This window comes from Mustelus asterias, chromosome X (genome assembly GCF_964213995.1).
Source record: "Mustelus asterias chromosome X, sMusAst1.hap1.1, whole genome shotgun sequence".
NCBI classification, from domain to species: Eukaryota; Metazoa; Chordata; class Chondrichthyes; order Carcharhiniformes; family Triakidae; genus Mustelus; species Mustelus asterias.
Window position 1 is genome coordinate 16,851,797 of NC_135834.1, and position 19,264 is coordinate 16,871,060.

At 47.0% G+C, this 19,264-nt stretch overlaps 1 protein-coding gene across 1 annotated transcript in view; it reads left to right on the forward strand.

Annotated features, from left to right (window-relative positions):
• The window catches only part of LOC144481857 (uncharacterized), a 49,601-nt gene extending 31,114 nt beyond the window's left edge, over window positions 1-18,487 (forward strand). The window contains 2 exon segments of the mRNA XM_078201007.1: window positions 4,924-5,438; window positions 17,158-18,487. Coding sequence (XP_078057133.1) covers window positions 4,924-5,438; window positions 17,158-18,247 — 1,605 coding nt within the window. The 3' untranslated portion in view covers window positions 18,248-18,487.
• The last annotated feature ends 777 nt before the right edge of the window (window positions 18,488-19,264 follow it).

Sequence of the window (19,264 nt, forward strand, 5' to 3'; positions counted from 1 at the left end):
GTTTTACTGAAGTTCTTTCTTGGGGCGTGTTTATTTTTCTTATTGTGTGCCACAAAATTGGGCAAATTCTCATTTCAAGTAAACATTTGTAAAATTTCAGTCAATAAAATTAATTTAAAAATGAATAGCCTGCTTTTCTCATCTGCAGTTAAGTAATTGATTATTTTGTCAGAGCATTTGCTAATGTTTGACATTTTTACTCGTTCGATATCATTTTTCAGTGTAAGCACGGCATTGTTTCTTTGTAATTGTCACATTTCTCTTTTGTTCTGAATCATATCATGCTGATTACAAAGATGATCCAAATAAAACTTATTCATTCATTTAAATTTTATTCATTCATTTATAAAACTAATTTTTTTTCTTTGGCCCCCGGAAATGTGTAAAATATACGATGTGGCCCTCGTACTGAAAAGTTTGGAGACCCCTGTGAATATCCAACAAGGGAAACAGTTTCCCTACATCTACAATCTCAATCCCCTTTTGGCATCTTATGTACTTAGATCCCACATTCCACTAAACTCTGGCAAGTATATGCCTAAACTGCTCAATCTCTTTTCCTAAGACATGTCCTTCATCCGTGGAATCAATCTAGTTTTCCACTGCACCCTCTCTAATGCATTCACGTCTTTCCTCTAGTAAGGGGACTAAAACTGTGCACAGTACTCCAGTATCCCGATACCATTACAGCAGCACTTACCGACATTTAGAAGCATAAAATCCCTAGAGTGCTGGGGGAAGACCATTCAGCCCATCGTGACTTGACCAACAACAATATCACCCAGGGCCTATGCCCGTAAACCCACGTATTTACCCTGCTTGTCCCTCTGACACTGAGGGGCAATTTGGCATGGCTAATCCACCTAACCCGCGCATCTTTCGGACTGTAGGAGGAAACCGGAGCTCCTGGGGACAACCCACGCAGACACGGGGAGAACGTGCAGAATCCCAACAGACAGTAACCCAAGCTGGAAATTTCAAAATGTCCAACGCCGGCATCTCCACATCTTGGAGTTTGGCACAGGGAGGAGGGAATGTGGGACAAAAAATTCCAGCTTTGGGTGAACAAGAAAGAAGCTCCAGCTCTTCCCGCCCTCCGGGTGATTGACGGCAGCTCTGGACCAATAGGAAGCGAGGGAGCGGGTCTGGCGGACCGATCCTCCAACCAATCGGAGTGAATGAGGGGCGGGGCTGGGAGTGGAGCATGCGCAGTGTGAGCAATGGCGATGCTATTGTTTCGAATGGGGATCGGTGAGTGTAAATAAAGGCGAGACGGAGGGAGAGATAGATCCAGTGTGTAGGCAGAATGGCTTCGTAAATATGTTGTGTAAACCGAAAGTGAAGTTCCCGGTTCCTATTTGTAGCGGAGCAGAGCCGCAGTTTGTTTCCAGTTACAGACTTGAGTTCACCGCCTCCATATTTCCAGCAGACAATGCGATGCAGGGCAGCCATCTTTGTGAGGGGCAATGTGCTGCAGGGCGCCTGCATATTCTCCATCTTTGTTGGGGGCAATGTTCTTCCATCTTCTCCATAGAACCTCCACAGTGAAGTAGGAGGCCATTCAACCCATCGAGTCTGCACCGACACTCTGAAAGAGCTTCTAACCAAGAACCCCCCTCGCCCTATCCCTATAACCACACATATTTACATGGCTAATCTCCCTAACCATCAAATCTTTGGACACGAAGGGACAATTTAGCATGGTCAATCCACCTAACCTACACATCTTTGGACACGAAGGGACAATTTAGCAGGGCCAATCCACCTAACCTACACATCTTTGGACACTAAGGGGCAATTTAGCATGGTCAATCCACCCAACCTACACAACTTGGACTGTGAGAGAAAACCCATGATGTGGAGATGCCAGCGTTGGACTGGGGTAAACACAGTAAGAAGTTTAACAACACCAGGTTAAAGTCCAACAGGTTTATTTGGTAGCAAAAGCCACACAAGCTTTCGGAGCCCCAAGCCCCTTCTTCAGGTGAGTGGGAATTCTGTTCACAAACAGGGCATATAAAGACACAAACTCAATTTACATGAATAATGGTTGGAATGCAAATACTTACAGCTAATCAAGTCTTTAAGATACAAACAATGTGAGTGGAGAGAGCATCAAGACAGGTTAAAGAGATGTGTGTTGTCTCCAGACAGGAAAGCCAGTGAAACTCTGCAGGTCCAGGCAGGCTGTGTGGTTACAAATAGTGTGACATGAACCCAATATCCCGGTTGAGGCCGTCCTCATGTGTGCGGAACTTGGCTATCAGTTTCTGCTCAGCGACTCTGCGCCGTCGGGTGTCGTGAAGGCTGCCTTGTAGAATGCTTATCCGAATATCAGAGGCCGAATGCCCGTGACCTCTGAAGTGCTCCCCAACAGGAAAAGAACAGTCTTGCCCGGTGATTGTCGAGCGGTGTTCATTCATCCGTTGTCGCAGCGTCTGCATGGTTTCCCCAATGTACCATGCCTCGGGACATCCTTTCCTGCAGCGTATCAGGTAGACAACGCTGGCCGAGTTGCAAGAGTATGTACCGTATACCTGGTGGATGGTGTTCTCACGTGAGATGATGGCATCTGTGTCGATGATCTGGCACGTCTTGTAGAGGTTGCTGTGGCAGGGTTGTGTGGTGTCATGGTCACTGTTCTCCTGAAGGCTGGGTAGTTTGCTGCGGACAATGGTCTGTTTGAGGTTGTGTGGTTGTTTGAAGGCAAGAAGTGGGGGTGTGGGTATGGCCTTGGCGAGATGTTCCTCTTCATCAATGACATATTGAAGGCTCCGGAGGAGATGCTGTAGCTTCTCCGCTCCGGGGAAGTACTGGACGACGAAGGGTACTCTGTCCACCGTGTCCCGTGTTTGTCTTCTGAGGAGGTCGGTGCGGTTTTTTGCTGTGGCGCGTCGGAACTGTTGATCGATGAGTCGAGCGCTATATCCTGTTCTTATGAGGGCATCTTTCAGCGTCTGGAGGTGTCTTGCGATCCTCCTCATCCGAGCAGATCCTGTGTATACGGAGGGCTTGTCCATAGGGGATGGCTTCTTTAACGTGTTTAGGGTGGAAGCTGGAGAAGTGGAGCATCGTGAGGTTATCCGTGGGCTTGCGGTACAGTGAGGTGCTGAGGTGACCGTCCTTAATGGAGATGCGTGTGTCCAAGAATGCAACCGATTCCGGAGAGTAGTCCATGGTGAGTCTGATGGTGGGATGAAACTTGTTGATGTCATCATAGAGTTGTTTCAGTGATTGTTCACCATGAGTCCAAAGGAAGAAAATGTCATCAATGTATCTCGTGTATAGCATCGGTTGAAGGTCCCGTGTGGTGAAGAAGTCTTGTTCGAACCTGTGCATGAAGATGTTGGCATATTGAGGTGCGAATTTGGTCCCCATGCCCGCAGACACGGGAAGAATGTGCAAACTCCACGTAGATAGTCGCCCAAGACCAGAATCAAACCTGGGTTCCTGGTGCTGTGAGGCAGCAGTGCTGACCACTGGGAAAGGGAACTGCAACAACTTGTCCATCAAACTGCTTCACAGTTACAATGTCTTATTGATGAAGCATAACAATGCTGTATGTTAAAGCCAATGATAATTTGATTTTATTCTGTACCTTTAACGTCATAAATCTTTCCAAGTCATTTCACAGAAATGTGAGAAAGTAACATTTGACACTGAACCGCATAAGGAGATATTAGGGCAGGTGACCAAATGCTTGGTCAAAGAGGAAGGTTTTACGGTGAATCTTAAAGGAGGAAAGTGAGGTGGAGAGGGTTAAAGAGGAAACTCCAGAGCTCGTGGTCCAAGGAAATGAGAAAAAACAGTCACCACTGATGGATTGATAAAAATCAGGAATGTTTAATAGGCTGGAATTCAACGAGTGTAGAGATATCGGAGGGGTGTGTGGCTGGAGGAGATTACAGAGATAGGGATGGTCACAGCCAGGGAGGAAATCATAGATTGAGAATTTTTAAACGTTGAAGCTTCCTATCCCAGAACCTTTGTAGGTCAGTGAGCACAGCGGTGATGGGTGAAAAAGAATTGGTGTGAGTAAACACACGGGCAGATGACATTTAGAAGATCTCAAGATTACAGTGAGGTTGAATGGGGGGAGGGGGGGTGCTCTGAGTATGTTAGGATACTTAGGTCTGGAGGTAACAAAGGACTGGATGAGAGTTTCAGCAGCAGATGAGCTGAGACTGGTGTGAAGTTGGGAAAGTTAGTCAGGTGCAAATAGGTGGTCTTGGTGTGGGTATGGGGTTGGAAGCTCATCTTGGATTGAAATGCTTTACCATGTTTGTAAACAGGCTGGTTCAGCCTCAGACAGTTGCCAGGGAGAGAGATGCAGTCAGTGGTGAGCGAGTGTAATTTGTAGCGGGGACTGAAGGCAATGGCTTCAGTCTTCCCAATATTAAAATGGAGGAAGTTCTCTTTATCCAGCACGACATATCTGACAAGTCAGGGCAGCGTGTGACTTGCTGATGAATTTGCAGGTGGTGGTTTTCACATAAACCTGTTACCCTGGCCTTTGTGGGTGGTAGAAGTTGAGGGTTTGGGAGAAGCTGTCACAGTTCCGGTCAGTCAGATGGTTTATAAATCGCTCTCCTTCTCCTGCTGCTTCTCCAATTCTCTCTCTCTGTCTCTCTCTCTCTCTGTCTCTCTCACTTGTTATAAAGGTTAGAGTCTTGTGCAATTCCAGACTGGGTGGCAGGTTTCCTTCCCTGAAGGACGTTCATGAACCAGTCATATTTTTACAACAGTCTGTCACTTTCCTGGTCACTTTTGCCTCGTGCCAGTCCCACAAATTGTTAGATTGATTCAGCTGAATTTCACAACCTGCCTTTTTGATTTTGTGTCTCACTCCATTTTTTCTGTTTTTAAATCCATTTCAGTGTAATAGAAGGGGAAGATTTGCAGTGAGGAAACTGAAACCAAACTTCACATCAGGATCTCAGAGTTGCCAATTGCTCGGAAACGGAATACCATTGGATTTTGAACATGGAAGGAAAAAGCACCGTTCACAGTGGGGAGAAACCATACATGTGTTCTCTGTGTCGACGAGGCTTCAGCCAAGCATCTGGCCTGTCAAGACACAAGCGCACTCACAGTGGGGAGACACCGTGGAAATGTGGGGACTGTGGAAAGGGATTCAGATACCCATCTGAGCTGAAAACACATCAGCGCAGTCACACTGGGGAGACACCGTTCATCTGCTCCGAATGTGGGAAAGGATTCATTGACTCATCCAAGCTCCTGAGACACCAGCGAGTTCACACCGGGGAGAGATCTTTTAAATGTCCGGACTGTGGGCAGCGCTATAAAAGCTCCTGGGATCTGACATCTCATCAACGTGTTCACACAGACGAGAAACCATACAGGTGCTCTGATTGTGGGACTGGGTTCAGGTGGTCATCTCAACTCACTGCACACCAGCGAGTTCACACTGGAGAGAGGTCATTCACATGCTCCAAGTGTGGGATGAGTTTCAGTGATTCAGCAACCCTGGTGACTCACCAGAAAGTTCACGAGGATGTTGCTGTTAATCACATCCAGGACTGAACCATGTTTAGTGGGATCTGTTTCTGCTGATCCAGACTGGTTGTATGCTTTAATATTCTGCCTCAAAATCAAATAAATCAGTTTGATGCTGAACGCACACTATTGAGTCTTTTTATTATTTCTAACACGTGAGATCCTTTTGAAGGTCTCTCCCTCTGCCCTGTCTCCTCCATCTTCACCTCCAACAAGTGTGAGGAGCTCATGGAGCTTCTTTGTTACAAAATTGAGACAATCCCATCAGTTGTGTCTGCTGCATCCCTCCCTTCCACTTGCCCACCGGGACAAACTGTCTCTGAAGTTCCCCATTGTCTGAGTCCTGAACCCAAATCTTTTTCCGGTTTCCGTCCCATCTCCCCTCCTTCCCTCTCAGTTCACGTTGTCCATGAGATATACTATTTGCTCCAGTGACTCTATTTCCATTAAATCGCTGATCACCCAAGCTCCCCATGATCACAGATATTGTTAACCATTCTCTCCTATATTACTGTCCCTGTCACACTCAAATCTGCATTCATCATCCCATTGTCAAAAACAAAACTTTTACCTCATCATCCGTGCTAACTACTGCCCTATCTCCACCCTCCGTCTCACATCCACATCATTCCAACATGCTGTCCCCTCCCAAGTACTGACATTCTCAGTGTGAACAGGATGGGATGTGGTTGGAGATTGGATGTCCCAGTTTAGGAATGCCTGATGATTGACGGCAACTCCGGACCAATAGGAAACGAGGGGGCGGGTCTGGAGGACCGATCGGCAGCGGCTGGTCCTCCAACCAATCGGAGTGAGCGAGGGGCGGAGCTGGAAGTGGAGCAGACGCAGTGAGCGTAATGGCGATGGCGGGGAAGGTTGTTCGTTTATGACGTGGAATCTGTAAGTGTTATTTAGCGGAACAGAGAGCGTGATGAATCTGGCGGCTGGGCGGAGAGGCTTCGTAAACATGTTATGGAATACGATATAGTGAAAAATAATTTCCCGGTTCCCCTTTTCCACCACCCGGAACGGAAGTGTTGTCTCCATAAAACATCGCAGCAGAATTCGGCCACTCGGCCTATCGAGTCTGCTCCCCCATTGGATATTTTTCTCATCATCAAGTGGAGATGCCGGCGTTGGACTGGGGTAAACACAGTAAGACGTTTAACAACACCAGGTTAAAGTCCAACAGGTTTATTTGGTCGTAAAAGCTACCAAATAAACCTGTTGGACTTTAACCTGGTGCTGTTAAACTTCTTACTATTTTTCTCATCCCCATTCTCCTGCCTTTTCCCCATAACCCCTGATCCCCTTATTAATCAAGAACCTATCTCTGTCTTAAAGACACTCAATGACCTGGCCACCACAGCCTTCTGCGGCAAAGAGTTCCACAGATTCACCACTCTCTGGCTGAAGAAATTCCTCCTCATCTCTGTTTTAAAGGATAGTCCCTTTAGCCTGAGGTTGTGCCCTCTGGTTCTAGTTTTTCCTACGAGTGGAAACACCCTCTCCATGTCCACTTTATCCAAACCTCGCAGTATCCTGTAAGTTTCAATAAGATCCCCCCATATCCTTCTAAACTCCAACAAGTACAGACCCAGAGTCCTCAACCATTCCGGCAAGCTCTTCATTCCAGGGATCATTCTTGTGCACCTCCTCTGGATCCTTTCCAAGGCCAGCACATCATTCCTTAGATATGGGGCCCAAAACTGTTCACAATACTCCAAATGGGGTCTGACCAGAGCCTTATACAGCCTCAGAAGTACATCCCTGCTCTTGTATTCTTGCCCTCTTGACATGAATGCTAACATTGCATTTGCCTTCCTAACTGCCGACTGAACCTGCACATTAATCTTAAGAGAATCTTGAACAATGACTCCCAAGTCCCTTTGTGTTTCTGATTTCCTAAGCATTTCCCATTTTGAAAATAGTCAATGCTTCCATTTCTCCTTCCAAAGTGCATAACCTCACACTTTTCCACATTGTATTCCATCTGCCACTTCTTTGCTCACTCTCCTAACCTGCCCAAGTCCTTCTGCAGCCCCCCTGCTTCCTCAATACTACCTGTCCCTCCACATATCTTTGTATCATCTGCAAACTTAGCAACAGTGCCTTCAGTTCCTTCCTCCAAATCATTAATGTATATTGTGAAAAGTTGTGGTCCCAGCACTGACCCCTGAGGCACACCACTAGTCACCGGCTGCCATCCTGAAAAAGACCCCTTTATCCCCATTCTCTGCCTTCTGCCAGTCAGCCAATCCTCTATCTATGCCAGGATCTTACCCTTAACACCATGGGCTCTCAACTTATTTACCAGTCTCCTATGCGGTACCTTGTCAAAGGCTTTCTGGAAATCTAAATAAATCACGTCCACTGGTTCTCCTTTATCTAACTTCCTTGTTACCTCCTCAAAGAGTTCTAACAGATTTGTCAGACATGACCTCCCCTTGACAAAGCCGTGCTGACTCAGTCCTATTTCATCATGCTCTTCCAAGTACTCTGCGATCTCATCTTTAATAATGGACTCTAAAATGTTGCCAATGACTGAAGTCAGGCTCACCGGCCTATAATTTCCCATCTGCTGCCTCTTTCCCTTCTTAAACAGCGGTGTTACATTAGCTACTTTCCAGTCCACTGGTACCCTCCCTGCCTCCAGTGATTCCTGAAAGATCACTACCAATGCCTCCACAATTTCCTCAGCTGTCTCTTTTCTAACCCTGGGGTGTAGTCCACCCGCTCCAGGTGATTTATCCATCTTCAGACCTTTCAGTTTCCCCAGAACCTTCTCCTTAGCGATGGCCACTGCACTCACCTGTGCCCCCTGACTCTCCTGGAGCTCTGGCATCCCACTGGTGTCTTCCATCGTGAAGACTGATGCAAAGTAACTATTCAGTTTCTCTGCCATTGCTTTGTTTCCTATTATTCCTTCTCCAGTCTCATTTTCCAGTGGTCCAATGTCTATTTTTGCCTCTCTCTTACCTTTCATATATTGAAAAAAACTCTTCCTATCTTCTTTTATATTACTAGCTAGCTTACACTCATATTTCATCTTATCCCCCCCCTTATTACTTTTTTAGTTGTCCTCTGCTCGCTTTTAAAGGCTTCGCAATCCTCTGACTTCCCACTAATCTTTGCCACTTTGTATGTTTTTTCTTTTGCTTTTATGCTGTCCTTGACTTCCCTCATCAGCCATGGATGCCTCGTCCTCCCCTTAGCATGTTTCCTCCTCCTTGGAATGAATTTCTGCTGTGCCTCTCGAATAACTTTCAAAAACCCTTGCCATTGCTGTTTCACTGCTAGGCTCCCTTTCCAATCAACTCTGGCCAGCTCTTCCCTCATGTCCTTGTAGTTACCTTTATTTAATTGTAATACCGTTACATCTGATTCCAGCTTCTCCCTCTCAAACTGCAGGGTAAATTCTATCATATTGTGGTCACTGCTCCCTAAGGGTTCCTTCAACTAGTTCCCTAATCATGTCTGCCTCATTACACATCACCAAATCCAGAATTGCCTGTTCCCTAGTAGGCCCTGTCACAAGCTGCTCCAAAAAACCATCTCTTAGACATTCCACAAATTCCTTTTCTTGGGATCCACTACCTACCTGATTTTCCCAGTCCACCTGCATATTGAAGTCCCCCATGATTATTGTAATATTGCCTTTTTTATATGCCTTTTCTATCTCCTGATTTATTTTCTGCCCCACATCCTGACTACTGCTAGGGAGCCTCGATGTAACTCCCATCAGGGTCTTTTTACCTTTGCGATTCCTCAATTCTACTCACAGAGATTCTATGCCTTCTGATCCTATGTCACTTCTTGCTCTCGATTTAACTTCATTCCTTACTAACAATGCAACCCCCCCACCCCTTTGCTCATCTGCCTGTCCTACCGATAGGACACATATCCTTGGATATTTAGTTCCCAGCCCTGATCCCCTTGCAGCCACGTCTCTGTGATGCCCACAACATCGTACCGGCCAATTTCAATGTGCGCAACATTAACCTCTCCTGAGCCTTCAGCTCCATTAACCTGCACTTCTACCCTCTCCTTTAACTTTGCTTTTCTAATTCTCCATACAACTGAACCCCCCCCCCCCCCCCCCCCCACTATTTAGTTTAAAGCCCTATTTACAGCTCTAGTTGTACAATTCGCCAGGACTCTGGTCCCAGCACAATTCAGATGAAGACCGTCCCATTGGAACAGGTCCCCTCTTCCCCAATACTGGTGCCAATGTCCCATGAATTCAAACCCATTCCTCCCACACCAATCTTTGAACCACGCGTTTACCTCCTTAATCTTATTGACCCTGTGCCAATTAGCTCATGGCTCAGGTAGTAATCCAGACGTTATTCCCTTTTTGGTTCTGCTTTTTAATTTTGCTCCTAGCTGTTCATACTCCCTTAGCAGAACCTTTGTTCCTGTTCTACCTATGTCATTGGTACCTACGTGGACCACGACAACTGGGTCTTTACCCTCCCATCTAAGTTCCTCTGCAGCCCAGATGAGATATCCTGAACCCGAGCACCAGGCAGGCAACACAACCTTCGGGATTCTCGATCCTGGTCACAGAGAACAGTGTCAATGCCCCTAACTGTACTATCCCCAATTATGACTACATTTCTTTTTTCTCCCCCCACTTGAACGGCTCCCTGTACCATGGTGCTGTGGTCAGTTTGCTCATCCTCCCTGCAGTACCCGTTCCCGTCCACATAGGGAGCAAGAATCTTGAACCTGTACAAGTTCAGGGACTGAGGCTCCTGCAACCCTACCTCCTGGATCTCTTTACCTGCCTCACTCGCAGCCACATCCTCCTGTCCCTGCCCACTGGCCGAATTCAAGGGACTTAATCTCAGGGGTGTGACTGCCTCCTGGAACCCAGTGTCCAGGTATCCCTTATGTGTCACAGCTCAGAACCCAAAGTAATGGCCGCCATGATTCCAGTGGGCAACGAGCGGTAGGACACACGCGGTGGGATGCACTCCCCATGCCGCCATATTTGTGAGGGACAATCGCAGTAGAATGCCTGTGCGGCGCCATGTTTCTGAGTGATAATGTGCAGTATCACGCATGCACGGTCGATACATTTGTTGGGGGCAATGTTCTTCAGTATTTTTAGTGACAGTTGAAATCAACTTGTCCATCAAACTGCTTCACACTTGAATTACAATATCTTATTGATGAGGCAGAACAACAATGTATGTACAATTCTGTGACAATAGTTTGTCGTCTTATTGTATCTTCAACATAATGCAACTTTCCAAGTACTTTCAGAGACGTGACGAAGTAACATTTAACACTGAGCTACACAAGGAAATATTAGGATGGGTCACAGAGGTTTACTGCATGGAAACAGACCCTTCAGCCCAACTTGTCCATGCTGCCCAGTTTTTACTACTCAGCTAGTCTCAATTGCCCGCATTTGGCCCATATCCCTCTATACCCATCTTACCCATGTAACTGTTTAGATGTTTTTTAAAAGACAAAATTGTACCCGCCTCTACTACTACCTCTGGCAGCTCATTCCAGACACTCAGCACCTTTTGCGTGAAAAAATTGCCCCTCTGGACCCTTTTGTATCTCTCCCCTCTCACCTTAAACCTATGCCGTTTAGTTTTAGACTCCCCCACCTTTGGGAAAAGATGTTGACATCAGATCAGCTACCTTATCTATGCCCCTCATTACTTTATAGACCTCGATAAGATCACCCCTAATCCTCCGATACTCCAGGGGAAAAGGGTCCCAATCTATCCAGCCTCTCCTTATTACTCAAACCATCAAGTCCCGGTAGCATCCTAGTAAATATTTTCTGCGCTCTTTCTAGCTTAATAATATCCTTTCTATAATAGGGTGACCAGAACTGTACACAGTATTCCATGTGTAGCCTAACTAATGTCTTGCACAACTTCAACAAGAGTTCCCAACTCCTGTATTCAAAGTTCTGACCAATGAACCCAAGCATGCTGAATGCTTTCTTCACCACCCTGTCCACCTGTGACTCCACTTTCAAGGACCTGTGAACCTGTACTCCGAGATTATTTATTCTATAACTGTCTCCAACGCCCTACCATTAACTCAGTAGGCCCTGTCCTGATTCAATCTACCAAATGCATTACCTCACATTTATCTAAATTAAACTCCATCTGCCATTCATCGGCCCACTGGCCCAATTGATCGAGATCCCATTGCAATCCTAGATAACCTTCTTCACTGTCCACTATGCCACCAATCTTGGTGTCATCTGTAAAATTACGAACCATGCCTCCTCGATTCTCATCCAAATCACTCCTATAAATAACAAATAAGAGTAAACCCAGCAGCAATCCTTGAGGCATACCGCTGGCCACAGGTCTCCAGTTTAAAAAACAATTCGCTACAAAGCCAATTTTGTGTCCAATTGGCTACCTCTCTGTTAATAAGTTCATAAGTGAGCAGAATTAGCCCATTCGGCCCATCAAGTCCATTCCGCCATTCAATCGTGGCTGATCCAGCTCTCCCTGGATCCCATGAGATTTAACCTGATGACAGGTGACCAAATGCTTGGTCAAAGAGGGAAAATCTTAAAGGAGGAAAATGAGCTGGAGAGGTTTAAGGAGGAGATCGTGTGACCCATAGAATCATAGAAACCCTACAGTGCAGAAGGAGGCCATTCGGCCCATCGAGTCTGCACCGACCACAATGCCACCCAGACCCTACCCCCATATCCCCACATATTTACCCGCTAATCCCTCAAACCTACACATCTCAGGACTCTAAGGGGCAATTTTTAGCATGACCAATCAACCTAACCCGCACATCTTTGGACTGTGGGAGGAAACCGGAGCACCCGGAGGAAACCCACGCAGACATGAGGAGAATGTGCAAACTCCACACAGACAGTGACCCAAGCCGGGAATGGAACCCAGGTCCCTGGAGCTGTGAAGCAGCAGTGCTAACCACTGTGCTACTGTGCCGACCCAGGCTAATGAAAGAATGGTCACCAGTGGTGGAGTGATTGATATAAGAAATATTCAAGAGGCCTGAATTAGACGAGTGTGGAGACTGCAGAGAGTGTGTGGCTGGAGATTACAGAGATGGGGTTGGTCACAACCATGGAGGAAAACATGAATGATGTTTTTTCCAAATGCCCTTCTGCCCTTCGCACCCTTCCTAAAGTCTGGTGACAGGAAGTGGAGTCAATACTCAAGTTGTCACAAAACAAGAGCTTTGTAAAGATTCTGCCTAATCTACCGGTTTATTTTTTGCTCGTCAAGTTGTTTCCTTTCAAATACAGCCTTTTTATTGGTGTTCAATGTTCTTCCGAACCTTATCCTTCTGAAATGTTCTCATGGCTCCATGAATCAAGAAGAAAAATTGAAATGTTAGTTGCCCCCCCCCATCTTTGTGAATGAGTTGGGCAAGCCTACCTGAGGATAGAAACATAGAAAAACTACAGCGTGAAACAGGCCCTTCGGCCCCACAAGTTGTGCCGAACATATCCCTACCTTCTAGGCCTACCTATAACCCTCCATCCTCTTAAGTCCCATGTACTCATCCAGGAGTCTCTTAAAAGACCCTATTGAGTTTGCCTCCACCACCACTGACAGCAGCCGATTCCACTCGCCCACCACCCTCTGTGTGAAAAACTTCCCCCTAACATTTCCCCTGTACCTACCCCCCCAGCACCCTAAACCTGTGTCCTCTCGTAGCAGCCATTTCCACCCTGGGAAAAAGCCTCTGAGAGTCCACCCGATCGATGCCCCTCAACATCTTATATACCTCTATTAGGTCCCCTCTCATCCTACGTCTCTCCAAGGAGAAAAGACCGAGCTCCCTCAGCCTATCCTCATAAGGCATGCCACTCAATCCAGGCAACATCCTTGTAAATCTCCTCTGCACCCTTTCAATCTTTTCCACATCCTTCCTGTAATGAGGCGACCAGAACTGAGCACAGTACTCCAAGTGGGGTCTGACGAGGGTCTTATATAGCTGCATCATTCTCCCCGGACTCCGAAACTCAATCCCTCGATTGATAAAGGCCAGCACACCATATGCCTTCTTAACCACCTCCTCCGATTTTAGAGTCCTATGGACCCGGACCCCAAGGTCCTTCTGATCCTCTACAGTACTAAGAGTCTTTCCCTTTTTATTGTACTCCTTCATCCCATTTGACCTGCCAAAACGGACCACGATGCATTTATCTGGGTTGAAGTCCATCTGCCACTTCTCCGCCCAGTCTTGCATCCTATCTATGTCCCTCTGTCACTTCTGACATCCCTCCAGACTATCCACAACCCCACCAACCTTCGTGTCGTCGGCAAACTTACCAACCCATCCCTCCACTTCCTCATCCAGGTCATTTATGAAAATGACAAACAGCAAGGGTCCCAGAACAGATCCCTGGGGCACACCACTGGTGACCGACCTCCATTTAGAAAAAGACCCATCTATACCCACTCTCTGCCTCCTTTGGGCAAGCCAGTTCTGGATCCACCGGGCAGCAGCCCCTTGGATCCCATGCCCTCTCACTTTTTCTAGAAGCCTTGCAATGGGGGACCTTATCGAACGCCTTGCTAAAATCCATATAAACCACATCTACCGCTTTCCCTTTTTCAATGTGTTTAGTCACATTTTCGAAGAACTCCACCAGGCTCGTAAGGCACGATCTGCCTTTGACAAAGCCATGCTGAGTATTCTTGAGCAGACTAAACCTCTCCAAATGATCATAAATCCTGTCCCTCAGGATCTTCTCCATCAGCTTACCAACCACTGAGGTTAGACTCACCGGTCGGTAATTTCCTGGGCTATCCCTATTCCCCTTCTTGAAATTAGGAACCATATCCGCAATCCTCCAATCCTCCGGCACCTCTCCCGTCTCCATCGACGACCCAAAGATCATCGCCAGAGGCTCTGCAATCTCTTCCCTCGCCTCCCACAGTAACCTGGGGTCCATCCCATCCGGACCCGGCGACTTATCTATCTTGATGCCATTCAAAGATTCCAGCACAACCTCTTTGTTAAAGTCCACATACTCAATCTTTTTAGTCCACCGCAAGCCCGCAGTACATCCACCCAGGTCCTTCTCTGTGAAAACCGAGGCAAAATGCTCATTAAGCACCTCTGCCATTTCTCCTGGTTCCGTACAGACTTTCCCGCCTTCACCTTTTATCGGCCCTATTCCTTCACATCTCATCCTTTTACTCTTCACATATTTATAGAATGCCTTAGGGTTTTCCTTAATCCTACCTGCCAGGGACTTCTCGTAACCCCTTCTGGCTCTCCTAATTTCCTTCTTTAGTCCCTTCCTACAAGCCGTATACTCATCTAGATCCTGATCTTCGCCAAGCTCTCTGAACCTTTTGTATGCGTTCCTTTTCTTCTCGACTCGGTCCCGCACAGCTTTCGTGCACCACGGTTCCTTTAACCTATCAACTCCTCGCTGTCTGCTCGGAACGTTGTCCTGTCGAACTCCAGACAGACGTTCCTTGAAAAACTGCCACCTCTCTTCCCCGAGAATACCTCCTTCCAATTTACTCCTCTAATTTGCTGTCTTATGTCTTCATATTTCCCCTTACTCCATATAAACACTTTCCTAGCTTGCCTGATCCTCTCTTTTTCCAATGCAAGCATAAAGGAGATAGAGTTATGATCGCTATCCCCAAGATGCTCTCCCACTGAGAGATCTGACACCTGTCCAGGTTCATTGGTCAGTATCAGATCAAGTACAACCTCTCCTCTTGTAGGCTTGTCCACATGCTGTGTCAGGAAACCCTCCTGAACACACCGAACGAACTCCTCCCCATCCAATCCCCGTACCCTCGGGATATCCCAATCTATGTTTGGGAAATTAAAGTCTCCCATCACAACAACTCTGCTATTATTGCAACTCTCCAGGATCTGTTTCCCTATCTGCTCCTCCACTTCCCTGTTACTATTGGGCGGCCTGTAGAAAACTCCCAGCAAAGTGATCGACCCCTTCCCACTCCGAACTTCCACCCACAGAGACTCTGTAGACAATCCCTCCACAGCATACACCTTCTCTACAGCTGTGACACTATCCCTGATCAGCAGTGCCACTCCACCCCCTCTCTTGCCTCCCTCCCTGTCCTTCCTGAAACATCTGAATCCCGGCACCTGGAGTATCCAGTCCTGTCCCTGAGACATCCAAGTCTCCGTAATGGCCACCACATCACACTTCCAGACATCGATCCACGCTCTGAGCTCATCCCCTTTATTCACTATACTCCTGGCATTAAAGTAAACACATCTCAATCCTTTGGTCTGAGCTCTCTCCTTTTCTATCCCCCGTCCATCCTCCCTCTTGCACTGTCTATAACCCTTCACTGTTTGCGAGCTAACTTCCTCGCTCCCAGTCACCTCGTCTCGATCCCCTCCCCCCAACCTATCTAGTTTAAACTCTCCCCAGTAGCCTTAGCCAACCTTCCCGCCAGGATATTGGTCCCCCTGGGATTCAAGTGCCACCTGTTTTTTGTGTACAGGTCACACTTGCCCCTAAAGAGGTCCCAATGGTCCAGGAACCTGAATCCCTGCCCCCTGCACCAGTCCCTCAGCCACACATTCATCCTCCACCTCACTCCATTCCTGTCCTCACCTTCCCGTGGCACAGGTAGCAATCCTGAGATTACGACCTTTGCTTTCCTCCTTCTCAGCTGTCTCCCTAATTCCCTATACTCTCTTTTCATGACCCCTTCCCCCTTCCTTCCCACATCAGCGGTACCAATATGTACCGCTCCTCTCCCTCCCCCCTCAGGATTTCTGGGACTCAACCAGCAACATCCTGGATCCCGGCCCCAGGGAGGCAGACCACCATCCGAGACTCCCGCCTGCCTCCTCAAAAACGCCTGTCCGACCCCCTGACTGTCGAGTCCCCGATGAACACTGCCTTCCTCCTCTTTTCCTTAGCCCTCTGAGTTACAGGGCCAGACTCCACTCCCTGGATGAGCTTGCTGCTGTGTTTCTTGGAGATTAAGCTGTTTGCATGCATCAGTACTTCCAGTATTTCTGAGTTCGGCAATTTGCTCAACTTTCTAGTTGAAATAAGATGGTTGACATCCATCCCGTTTATCCCTCTCACTCTGCCTCTCTCCTCGCACCTCATTCGTCCTTCACACACACAGGTCAGAATCTTCTGTAGCTCCAGACCAAGTGACAGTTTCCCATCCTAAAGCACATTAGTGAAACAATTTGGTTTGTACGACAATCCAGCAGCTTTCATGGTGATTGTTTCCTATTTCTGGCCCCCAAAATTGCTAAATTCATTTGACTCAATTTCACGACCTTCCTTTATGTTTTTGTGTGTTCTCTCTCACTTTTTTCTGTTTGAAACCAATTTCACAGGGTATTAGAAGAGGAGGATTTGCATTTGGCAAGCTCAAACCATTCATCAGATCAAGACGGGAGAGGTGCATTTAATTCATTCGAACCTGAACATCCTCGGATTTTGAACATGGAAGGAAAAAGCACTGTTGGGGAGAAACCATACATGTGTTCTGTGTGTGGACGAGGATTCAAACAGTCATCTGGCCTGTCAAAACACAAGCGCAGTCACACTGAGGAGAAAGTATTCACCTGTCCTAAGTGTGGGAAGGATTTCACTCAATCATCCCACCTGGAGAAACACCAATTGTTTCACACACAGGAAAGGCCATTCACCTGCTCCAAGTGTGGGAAGGGATTCACTAAATCATCTAACCTGCTGAGACACCAGCGATTTCACACTGGGGAGAGACCATTCTCCTGCTCAGAATGTGGGAAGGGATTCACTCAATCATCTGACCTACTGACACACCAGCGAGTTCACACTGGGGAGAGGCCGTTCAGCTGCTTCCAGTGTGGGAAGCGATTCACTAAATTATCCCATCTACAGACACACCAGCGATTTCATACAGGGGAGAGACCATTCTCCTGCTCCAAGTGTAAAAAGGGATTCACTCAGTTATCTGACCTGCAGAAACACAAGAGAGTTCACACTGGGGAGAGACCGTTCACCTGCCCCACGTGTGGGAAGGGATTCACTCAGTTGATCCACCTGCAGACACACCAGAGAGTTCACACTGGGGAGAGACCATTCATTTGCACTGAGTGTGGAAAGGGATTTATTGATTCATCCACCCTGCGAACACATCAGCGAATTCACACTGGGGAGAAGCTGTACACCTGTTCCAATTGTGGAAAGGGATTCATTAGGTCATCTGACCTGCTGAGACACCAACGATTTCACACTGGAGAGAAACCGTTCTCTTGCTCCAAGTGTGGAATAGGATTCACGCAATCGACTGACCTGCAGAAGCACCAGCGGATTCACACTGGGGAGAGGCCATTCACCTGCTCTGAATGTGGAAAAGGATTCACCCAATCATCCCACCTACTGACACACCAGCGATTTCACACTGCAGAGAGACCAATCTCCTGCTCTGATTGTGGGAAGGGATTCACTCAGTTATCTGACCTACAGAAACATCAGCGAGTTCACACTGGAGAGAGACCCTTCACCTGCCCCAAGTGTGGAAAGGGATTCACTCAGTCATCCCACCTGCAGACACACCGGAGAGTTCACACAGGAGAGAGACCATTCACTTGCACTGTGTGTGGGAAGGGATTCACTCGATCATCCAGCCTGCTTAAACATCAGCAAATTCACACTGAGTAGAAACCATTTAAATGTACAGCCTGTGGGGAGTGCTGTAACGATTCAGGAAAGCTGGTGTCCCCATCAACATATTCACACTGGTGAGAGAAATTTCAGATGCTGTCACTGAAAAAGAATCCAGGTTGTCAACAACTCTCTGAACCCAGCAAGTTCACACTGGAGGGAATATTCATCTGCTCTGACTGTGGGAACAGATTCACTACCATCCCAACTGCGAAGACACCAGCGAGTTCACAAGCAGCTGCATTGATTGAATTTGCCACTAATCGCACTCAGGACAGAAACGTGTTTGTTGCGGACTATTTCTGTTGATGATAGTAAACACCACCCAGTTATAGATGTTAATATTCTTGATAAAGACAAATAAATTAATTTATTTTAAACAAACTGTGTCGAATCTTTTTAATATTGTTAAGATATTAGATCCTTTTGAAGGGATCCTCCTCTCCCCTGTCTCCTCCATCTTCACCTCCAGCAAGTGTGTGGAGCTCATAGAGTTTCTTCATAGAATTCCTACAGTGCAGAAGGGGGCCATTCGGCCCATTGAAAATGCACAGACTCCCTGACACAACATCCTGCCAAGGCCAACCCAAGCCCTATCCCAGTGATCCCAAGTATTTTGCCCCATTAACCCCCCCAATCGATACATCTTGGGACACTAAGGACCAATTTAACATGGCCAATGAATCCACTCTTTGTCAGTAAGATTGAGACCATCCCATCAGCTGAATCTGACGCACTCCTCCCTTACCCTTGCCCATTGGGATAAATTACCACCAAGTTTCCCCTTGTCTTTCCCCTTGAGCTCTGAACTCTTTTGTTTCTCTCCCATCTCTCCTCATGTCCTCTGAGCTCATATCTTGTGCCAAATATCTTGCTTAACTTATCCTATTTCTAATTAACTGTTGATCAATCAACATTTCCACATTTACCGATATTGCTCACGGTCCAGGCTCATCTGTTTACATTATATCTAATCTGTATTTGACTGGTGAGTGTTTGATTCAGACTGTAGTTGTTCACCTCGATGATGATGAGAGAAATCCATCAGCTCCTCCCTTGGGCACGGATCCTGAAGGACAAATTGTGCCTGTAATATTT